The 11,018-nt window shown below is 44.8% G+C and overlaps 1 protein-coding gene across 1 annotated transcript in view; it reads left to right on the top strand.

Moving 5' to 3' along the window:
* Nucleotides 1-442: 442 nt before the first annotated feature.
* The window catches only part of LOC147149075 (A disintegrin and metalloproteinase with thrombospondin motifs 20), a 105,051-nt gene continuing 94,475 nt past the window's right edge, over nt 443-11,018 (top strand). Inside the window, exons 1-3 of the mRNA XM_086027425.1 lie at nt 443-575; nt 667-1,016; nt 8,263-8,425. Coding sequence (XP_085883551.1) covers nt 485-575; nt 667-1,016; nt 8,263-8,425 — 604 coding nt within the window. The 5' untranslated portion in view covers nt 443-484. The remainder of the gene's footprint in view (nt 576-666; nt 1,017-8,262; nt 8,426-11,018) is intronic.

The raw sequence follows: 11,018 nt of genomic DNA, 5'->3' as shown, positions 1-11,018 counted from the left end.
GGCTCTGTGGGGCCGGAGGGGGCGTTGCTTTGGTGTGTGAGCGTGTGTATGTGTGTGCGCGCCTTGGACTTGCACAGGGTGGTCGAGGAGGGGATGGCTGAGGGAAAGCATACTTGGCACGGCTCCCTCCTTTCAGCGCACACTCTCTAGTTTGCACCGGGTGGCTAACTCCCTTGAAGGTGTGGGGGGGGGGGAAGACAAGTGTGTGTATGCGTGCGCGTGTGTGTGTTTGAGGGGTGGGATGCATGTGTCATAAATAAATAGTCTGGGCTGCTACTTTTTTTTTTTTTTGGGGTGGTGGGGGGCAATGCGATGAGGCGCGCGCACGACGCGGGTCTTGCGCTGCAGCGAAGAGCCTCCGTCGATCCGGCGACCTGCCGCTGCTGACAAGCCGGCCTGGGGGACGAGACGCGGAGAGAGGGAGCAGGGGGGGGGGGGAGAGCTCGACTAAGGGGCCGCCGCGGACAGCACCGCCGTGGGAACCATGCAGTGTGCAATCTGGCTGGTGGGACTCGCGTGTCATCTGTCAGCGCTTGTGCGGCTCGCCGCGCAGTACCGGTTGCATCCAAAGCAAGGTACGACTTCATTTTTATTCCACTGTGTAGAATGCACGGGCAGCTCTGACAACTTTGTTGTGCGCTCCCCACACACTCGCCTCTTTTGCAGAAGTCTTCATCAAGCAGCTGTCATCGTACGAAATCACCAGCCCGCTGCGGGTCAATGACTTCGGGGAGTCCTTCCCGCACGCGTTGCACTACAGGCGCAGACGCAGGAGTTTAAACGACGAGCTGTCCGTGCCGCGGCTCCACTACCGGATCGACGCGTTCGGACAACGCTTCCACCTCAACCTGAGCGCGCACTCGGACTTCATCGCGCCCGCCTACGCGGTCACGCACTTGGGAGCGAGCGAGGAAAGCCAGTCGGAGGAGGCCTCGGACATGCGCCACTGCTTCTTCCGAGGACACGTCAACTCCCGGGAGGAGCAGCCGGCGGTGTTCAGCTTGTGCACCGGCCTGGTGAGTACTCACTTGGACCGACACCCCCCCCCCTCCCCGCCTCACCGCAACCCCATTTGCACCCATGCGTGTCGCCCATAAACCTGAAGTGTAGTGCAAGTTTTGCAAGGTTGCAGGGCAAGTACGCAAGTGCTTCCCAACCTTATTAAGCCGTCACGCATTTTACATTCGGAAAATCTCACCGCGCATTACCAAGCAAAAAAATGTGACAAAAAGTGCATACACAAGTCAATTATGGACCCGCTGCCATCTAACGAAAGACCATTTATTTGTTTTGACTGTCATATGGCACATCTGGGACATATGAAAATTCAGACACTAGACGGGAATCACTGTTGTAGGACCCGATTGTCTTTTTCCTGTGATATGGTGCAATACTGTCGTGGTTTGCACTTACGCCGCACAGTCGAAAGGCCCTGAGTTTGAATCTCTTTGTGGATGTCAATCTGAATCCGATACCGTAGAAACCGACCAAGACATTGTTGGTTGCCGCCATGACAGCCAGGGACTCTTGTGTGTTTTCTCCAGTTACTAGCGCGTCCTCCTACATGCCAAAAACAATTTAATTAAAAAGTCTCTTGTGCCCTTAGTGTGAATGTACACTAAGTGTGAATGGTTCTTTGTCAGTATAGACTGGCGAGTGGTCCAGAGTGCCTCTTGCCTAAAGTCAGCTGGGATTGGCTCCCGCTCACCTATGACACTAATGACAAGAGCAGAGCAGCTTGATGGAGTAATGGGCCGCACGCCTGCCTCACAGTCAAGAGGTCCCGGGTTTGAATCGACGCTCAGGCTACTGTGTGGCGTTTGCATGTTATGTGTACTTTTCAGGAATTCTGCCTTTGGAAAGATTATATGATGAAGACGTTGTGGTTGTTGTAGTTTACAGTGGTTTAGACTTGGAATGTGTCACACTGAAAACTGGTGCTGATTCAGTGTTTTGCTCACCTCGCTTAGTGACACGAAAGGGGCAAATTGTACAGCTACAATCACAAGAACAAACATGCTGTTCAGGTCATAGCTCATCAGAACTGAGTTTTGTTATCTGCGCAAAGGCTGAGTGTCGGAGAAAGCGCTCGCGTCGAGCGTCGTCAGACGCTAGCGTGTGTACACCAGATGAAACGCTATAAAATGTTGTGATTATCATTGCCAGAATGATCACGATTATCGGGATTATCGCAGTAGTATAACATATTGCATCGGCAGAAGCATCGTGACACATCTTGTTTTGTTTTCGGTCGTAAAAAATGTTTTTTCTGATAAATTTTTTTGGCGGGCTTTGTTTGAATGATTGTTCTTACTTTCTGATTTTCAAAGTATTTTTTTTAAACTGTTTTTCTTTTTTTTTCTGTTTTTGTGAATTCCCCCTGTATTTTGCAGTATGTTTTTTTCCATTTTTCTGAATATTTTTTTTTTTTCATTTTTTTGGAATATTGTTGTTGTGTGGCACGGTGGTCGACTGGTTAGCACATCCGCCCCACAGTGCAGAGGTCAAGGGTTTGGATCCGGCCCGCCCTGGCCTTTCTGTGGAGTTTGCATGTTCTCCCCATTCCTGCGTGGGTTTTCTCCGGGTACTCCGGTTTCCTCCCACATTCCAAAAACACGCTTGGTAGTTTAAATGGACACTCTAAATTGCCCCTAGGTGTGATTGTGAGTGTGAATGGTTGCTTGTCTCTGTGTGACCTGCGATTGGCTGGCAATCAGTTGAGGGTGTACCCCGCCTACTGCCCGTAGACAGCTGGGATAAGCTCCAGCAGCCCGGAGACCCTCGTGAGGAGAAGCAGTTTGGATGGATGGATGGATGGATGGTGTTCCTCTTTTTCTTGCTTTTCCGACTAATTTTTTTCAGTTTTTATGGATTCGTTTTTTTCTGTTTTATGAATGTTTTTTAATGACAAAAAAAACCCTCAAAATAGAAACAAATACAAATTCAGAAAAACAGATTTTTCATTTTTTTTTTCATTTTTATGAAACAGAAAATTGAAAAAAAAAAAAACAGAACCAAACAATATTACAATTTTTTTTCTGTCCAAATGACAGTATGGCACATGTTAGCAGTGGATTCAGGAAAGCAACCTCAGTCAAATAAGAAGAGCCAGATAAGAAGGGTCAGCCCAGACCAACTAAGTGCTATATAACATTTAATATTTGTATCATTTATGTATTATTGATTACATCTGGGTCGTCACTGCCCGGAATTGACACTTGTGGGGTTATTTACGTGCTAATTTGGATACTGTTTTTGCGAGTTCTTTCTGTGAATGTACACATTCCATGTTCAATCTAAATAAAAAAAAATGAGAAAGGGATTAAATCCGAATTGGAAACCAGCAGTGTAAATCCTCACCCCCCCCCCCCCCCCCGAAACCCCTCCTCATCATCACACCATCATTTCAGGTTATTATAAGTTTATTGGCTCATAAGGACTTTACCGGCCCAATATAAGTGCTGGGGTTACTACTGCTTGGATACTGCTGTGAAGAATCTGATAAGCGGTGAAGGGGGATGACTTCATGGGTCGCATAAGGCCCGGAGCGCATGGCAGTTTTGACCTTCGCCACTCCCACCGGATTCTGGCGCGAGGTGGGGGGGGGGAACTGTTTGGCGGGACCCCCGTGATTCAGACAGTAATACCCCAGGCAGAATCCATATCGGTGACATAATCCTTATTTTAGATGGCCGCTCCTTGTACTGTACCAGGATAGTGTTTACAGTGGATATAAAAAGTGTACACACCCCTGTTTATTAAATGCCAGGTTTTTGTGATATAAATAAAGAGCTGCTCAGGAAAAATCTGTTTCAAAAATTTTTTGCATTATTAATGTAACTGTAAAACTCAATTGAAAAAAGTATTTCAGTAGTTGGTATTTCATATTAACAAAATTAAAATTGGGAAAAAATAAAACAAAACATTTTGTCTTTGTCCATCAGGAATTGCTTGAACAATTGGCCAGTGATTGTTCTGGTACGGCTACCACAACATTGCTCATGGAGGCCTAGTTTTTACACGATCAAGATTTACATGATCAAAAAAACAAAAACGATCACCAATCTGATCAAAAGATGGACCAATCCTATCTAATCTGTTCAAACAATTTCTTTATGGTCCAGTTCACCCCCAACATTCACGGGGAATTGAGACTGGCCCGGCCCACAAATAAAATAAAACAAGCAAAAATGTATGTATAATTGACGCCCATTGAAATATGTTGGGGAAAAAATTTAATAATCAAGCACTAAAAATTCTCCGCCCCCAAAAATGCTGATAAACATTCAATTCACGGATATATGTTGAGAAACCTTGAATTATTAACGTCCCTGGAGTGAACGAGATTGTGTTTGTTTTATTTTGCAGGTCTAATCAATCACGTACTTGATGGATCGGCAAATTATAACATTACAACCGATCACCGATTTTAAATATCCGTCGTCTCTGGATCTGTGTAAAATCAAGTGTCCACCACCCCAAAAATATTTAATATAGGACCCCTGTAAGGTGTATATTCGGTTCATTAAAATCTCAAAATTCACCACAGTTGTGAATGTGAGTGTAAACGGTTGTTTGTCCCTTTTGTGCCCTGTAATTGATGAGCAACCAGTCCAGGGTGTAACATGCTCCCGCCCAAAGTCAGCATCGATGGTTCATAAAGCTTCCCTGATAGTGACAGTTGGACCCAGGAACAGAGTATTCCGAATTTTTCTCGCGAGGAAAAATAGTTTCCAACAGCCAGCTTCCCGGCATGCATCTGTAAAGGTTCTGCCTCGATCCTCCTGATGAATGACAAAATATAGACTGGCGGAAAAGAGACACTCCATAAAGCGATGTCCATGTTTGGAAAGCAATTTAAGACCTGAGGTATGCCATAATTGATCAGGCTAATCAACTTTTAATTGCCCCTCTGCCCGACTTTGATGAATGACTCGCTTATCCAAACGTGTTTGCATCCTTTTTCAAGCAATCTTTGTTGGTTATCCGCATCATCACTCATTGAGAATGACAGCACAATGGAGACGGCACCAGAGGCTATTGGGTCATAAATGTGTCCCTATCTGATCGCTGGAGCTTAATGGGCCCGGCCACATTTTTTGTCAGGATGAGGTCATTAAGGAATAATTAAGCCCTAAAAACAAAGGAGTCATTCTGGAGGTGAACAAGAAGAAAGTTCCCCCGTTCTCGCCCGGACTTACTCAAAGCTGAGAAACGGTGCGTCGGAGGAGCATTTGGCCTTTTCAGAATGATCTGTGAGAGGACACGAAAGAGAAGGAACGGCGTGAAGGACGAGCAGACAAGCAGCCAGTAAAGCTCTTGGCTTGTTCACACCGTGGGAAACGCTAGCTGCCGGGAGGTGCTGACTGCCCGGCATAAAAGAAGTGTGTGGCAAGTCAGGCTCGGTGACAAACGGGGCCGTTGTCATTCCGACGCCCGGCGATGCACTTCTAAGCAAAGATCACCATGGCCGAACGGGAGAACTCCGGCTTGTGGGTCTTTTATGGAGTAATGTAAAATCTGCAATCCAACAGCATGTACGTGTAGTTTTATTTATTTTTTATTTTTTTTTTGCTTAGTCGGCATTTACTGTCAAGCACCCCCCCCCCACCTCCCACACACACACACCCAAACCCTTTCTTCCCCCTTTGCTAAAGTCCAGTTCAGCACCCACTGCTGAACAGCAACCTTTGTGTCCGGCCCTTTTTTTTTTTTTTTTTTTTTTTCCTGGGAAACGTGGAAACTGTGCCACCCCAATCCCACACCTACCTCTCGCCCTACATCCACTCGACAAAGCGGCTTCCTGTTTCTGCAGGCGGAATCCTCCGATCAAAGTTAACCGGCCATAGATAGTGATTTACAAGATACAGGTAAACATCTACTACCACTGACTATGTATAAATCATTGATGCTCTTTAAATTGCAGCAGCAGGCGACACTCTTAAAGCAGCGGAACCTCCAAGATGACATCCTTGGGTGTAATTTACTTTCAGTTCCTATATGAATTAGAACCGTGGGTGAACCTTGTTGACTGTGAGCAACAGGTCAGCTTCTTTAATCTGCAAACATTTTGGAGGTAAAAACAAAATAGTCCACTTTACTCCGGATATTGGTCTCGATTCCTGCATATGAGCCGGCATTCAGTCCTCCCTACCGGATAATATTGCAGCCCGCAGTGTTGTTTCCATCCAGCGTCGTGTTTCCACAAGCTCAACATATGTAGCACTCAAGGCACGCGGCGCTTTCGAGGATCCTTGTAACAATTCCTGACATCGCTCCCCCTTGCTAATCCTCCGCCTTTTGAAAGATTGAACGATACACTGTCACGTTTTCCAAATACGAATCACCCCCCCCCCCCGCCCCCCTCCCCTGCGTTAAGTATCACTTTTGAGAGGACGGGCGTGGAATAACGGGGCTAAGGAAACATTCCAGCGTGCGATATCCTGTTTAAGCGTGCGCATGATATGAGCATGCAAACAGCCTCATGGCTGAGTGAGCTCAGGAGCTTTGCGAGGGCCCGAGCTGCCAAATCAATATTAGCATTCCTCTGTCCGTGTATGATGATGATGATGTAACTGTTGCCGGCAGTGAACTGTACGTTGACAGTCAGAACTGCGCCAGATAAGAAAGGTCTTGTTACATATTTCTGTCTGACAAGACCTCTTAGTCGGCGTGTCAATCACAGACAAAAGTGATGCCCGTAGGGTGTCTAAGTTTGTAGACCACAGATGCTGGAAGTATGAAAGCGCAGTGGAACCTGGAATGCGCAGTATATTTTCCATATCCATCGTATTTATTCATAGGAAGTAATCAGAATAGAAATATTCCATCCCTGTGGCTAACTGTGGCCATTTTAAAACCTGGTTGTAGCCTATACGTATATGTAGGCTAGCTAGCCATGACTGTTTTTATTAAACTAAAGGTCAATTTTAAATTGAACTGTAGGCTGAGTGAACCAGCTGACAGTCCCATTTCTCAGTACAGCTTAAGTGTAGAGCCCAGAGGGGGAAAAAAAACCCCAACCTAGCCAGCAAACAAGCTAATGCTAGAAACACTAATAGCTAATGCTAATCTGTGCTAACACTGCAGCTCTGCTAACATTTTGTTTTTAACATGATAATGATTTACAGAGATTTTCGCCACTGGCTATTAGTGGTGCAACGGATCATCTTTGATACGTGATCGGTGGGAAAAAAAAAAAAGAACTGTGCACGTTCACATTAAGGCAACATGATTAGTTCACATTCACTATAATAGCAGCAGAGGAAGTTGAAAACACTCATGGATCACGTAGGTCTATGTGTGGGAGCATTTTGACAACTTGGGGTGAAACAAGTCCTCAAATTGATTATACAGGATTTTTTTTTCTGCCTCTTGTCCCATCACTATCATTCAGACGGACATGTGAAGGATGCTGCAAACATACTCAACGAACACGCCGCCTCCGCAAAGGCTAACTTCAAAATAAAGCTTGTCAAATAATGCATTGAGTCATTGATGCCAATGCAATAGCCTTAATAGACTTTTACTTTTAAGTTGGCCCACGTGGTGGCGTAACGGCTAACTTGACTTCCATGTTTGACGTTTTACCTTGCTTTTGCACAATTTCAATTGACATTACATAGTTGCCATTGCCACCAAGATCATCACAACACCATCCCAATATTATATGCAGTCGCTAATTTAGGACGCTAATAAACCGGGCACAAGTCTCCGGCGTTAGTGGCTAGCAGCTAGTTGTTAGCATTAGCAACAAGTGCCCGGGTAGTAGTTCAACATTTTTCACTTGTTTTTCAATATTGTGGACTTTGTAATGCACTCTCCATGTTTAAAGGAAGGGAATGTGCCTTAAATTATACTTTAAGGCCTTTTCATTATGAAAAAAAAAAAACAAGCTAAATAAAACTGACTTGATTTATTTTTACAAAACACTTACTCCCATTAAATAATTTTAAGGAAAACATTCAGCTCAAAATGTGTGTCAGGATAACTTGCTATTTTATACACCCTACCAAATATAAAATAAGAATGTATCCTGCTTACATTGCGTTAAATTGCATTCTTATGGGGTGTTCCGATCCGAATTGTGACTTATGTGATCCGTTGCACCACTACTGGCTATTGTGTTGGTAGCAAGGGGGGGAAAAAAAAGGACTTGTGCTGTCTGTACATGGAAGACACCAGCCTCCACGTCTCTACTGGATCTACATGTGCACACACACCACTCATGAACCATGCCTGTCTTTTCTTGTCATGCTCCAGATTGGCACTTTCACAACACCGGACGGCGAATACTTCCTGGAGCCTCTCTTGAACGCCGAGGGGGAGGAGGAGTACGACGAGGAGCACCACAAACCCCATCTGGTCTATCGGCACGAGAGAGGGCGCAACACCTCCGGCGGCGGCGAGCCTTGTTCGGCCTCAGGTAACAGACGGCAGACTGTCTAACCGTTTTGCTGGCTTACCGCTTCGTGACCTAGCCCTGATGTGTAAATTATACCCAATCACAATTTCACTCTGATGTAGGGTTTTTTTCTCCCAGAAACGTAATCACTTTAATTAGTAAAAAGTGCTTGAGTACAGTCTGTGTTTCTGCCAAAGTTATTTATCGCAGCTCGGTCGCAGATGTTTGGGAAGATATTGAGTTGTGATGAGATGAAGAACCAGAGGGATTTTTAAGATTTAGTCATCGCTTGAATGCTTTTATTATAATTGCAGATCAAATCAAATTTGTCTCACTGCTTTGGAAGTTGGCTCATTTCATATAACGCTGTCTGTATCCTTCTTCTCTTGACGGTTGCATACCGTGTTATGGAAACGTGGCCTTTTATTTTGAAGGTGAACGTGGCTGAGTGGTTTCTGAGCTTCCCGCCCAATTTGGCAATTGTCGGCCTGTCATTAGTCTTACTGTTTGAATGTTAGTCATCCTATTTTAGGTAACTTGCTGTCTATGTTCTTATTTTTTTTCAATATTATCGAAAGGTGCCCTTTTATTTTGAAGGCCAAAGTGGCTGGCGGGTTCCTGAAATTTGAAATCTTAACCACATATTTGCAACCAATCATTCGTCTTACTACTTTGTTTGTGAGTTGTCGTAGTCCGCTTTTTTTATATCCCTCTTTTATAAAAGTGACATTTTTATTTTGAAGACCATAGCAAGTCCGCTATCGCCCCCACCCCTAATTCGGCAACTTTGTCTAATCATAAAAACAAACGACGATTTTATGAGTACCATTCATGTGGCCATTGTGGCCGATGGTGCAAATAGTTGTCGGGACATTTGCATAATTAAATGTCCAAATTCTAGCTCATGTGACCTCTTTTTGGGTGGCGAAGAGCCCTTGAAGAGAGGGTGACCGAGTGGAGGCCGGTTGCTCAGTGGGCGGCCTTTGTGGGACGGATGCAAATAAATCTTGTGTGTGCAAGCGGCTTCGTTGGCTTGTTGTCTCGAGCCGGGCCATTGTCGCACGGCGGTGGCTATTGTATGCCTTGACAATTTCAAGAACTTGGGCTGACCTCCTTCATATGCTTTGGCTTTTCAGCCGGTCAGTCTGTGTGTGGTAAACAGAGACGAGAAATGTGGAGGGTGTCTGTTAGATCCTCAATTGGGCTTGAAGGTGAAAATGCTAGGCAGCATGGTGTGTAGTGGTTACCACGTCCGCCTCACTCTGAATGATTCCTGGGTCCAAATTCGGCTTGCTCGGGTTTTCTCCCGGGAATGTGCTATATATACATTTATATTAGGGGTGTGCAGCTCTCCAATAAAAGACGATTTGATACGTATCTCGATACATGGGCTACAATTCCTGAACGGTTCATTTGATATGGTCCGGCGGTAGCTTTTGTCATGTTTTTTCTGGTACATTTTGATGGTCCATTTTGAAATGTAACGATTTAATCCGGCTTGCTTGAATCAAAGCCGATTTTCCAATTCAAATGCGTTTTCATTAAACCCCTGGTATATATACTGTACAATAGTGCTTTGACTTTTGAGCTTAATTTGTTCCGTGACTAAGCTCGTAACTCAATTCACTTGTATATTAAATCCATTTTTGACGTTAAAACGTACTGTATATATGTAATACCATTGATCACTTCCAGCCCACCCAAACACTATGTTTTTAGTGAAGAACAATAGCACTGTTGTGCATGACAAAATATAATTTAAAAAAAGTGCAGCAATTGTATTTACTGTGTTATTAAAATTTCTGAGGTGTGCCTTTAATGGGCGTGTCCTAGCGAGTGACAGCAGCAGCTGAGTTTGGGTTGACTTAATCAATTTGAGGAGTCACTCAATAAACGGCTGAAAGTGCATTGGCGACTGTCTGTGGCTCTCCTTTCCCACATGTGGGGGCTCACACTCGAGTCACGGCATATCTGAAGCTCGCCCATAACTCTAATTTCGCCTCGCAACACAACAACAAAAAAATCAACCCCAGCATCGGCTTGTGACTCGAAAACGTACAAGTCGGGGCACTCGTAACTCAAGTTATGACTTTATTTGCTGTATGCCTTGAAATACTTGAAAATACAAATTGAATTGAGCAGGACTGTATTTGTTGTTGTATTGTTTGTAGTGGAGAGAACTTACAAAGGAGAGCGTCCTGTGAAAACCACTTATCTCCAATCTTGGAAACTTTTTGACTTTTCACATGAATGCGATTTCTGTCAGGCGGAAACACCATTCATGTAAAAATAAGAAAATGAAAAAAAACGGAGATAAGCGTTTTTCCACATGACGGCGATGATACGTACGGTACATACGAGACACCTTTAGGTCTTCATGGAAAAGCATCAGGCAGACAATAAGCGAAGGGATTAAAGAGCCAGTGCAACTGGGCTAGTACGGTTCTGTGAAGTGTCCCGAGATGCGACTCATCTGCCTTATCAGATCGGGCCCCTCTCCAGATGTGGCGATTAAAATAAGCTCTTTGAAGGCCACACGGAGCCAAAGCCACCATGCCCCTCCCGTCTTTGTAAGCGACGGAGTGCGCTACACGCCGCCACTAGCAGGCGACAT

Source organism: Filicampus tigris, chromosome 4 (assembly GCF_054856515.1).
Source record: "Filicampus tigris isolate MCC_2025a chromosome 4, RoL_Ftig_1.0, whole genome shotgun sequence".
Taxonomy (NCBI): domain Eukaryota; kingdom Metazoa; phylum Chordata; class Actinopteri; order Syngnathiformes; family Syngnathidae; genus Filicampus; species Filicampus tigris.
This window is presented reverse-complemented; position numbering and strand designations above follow the sequence as displayed.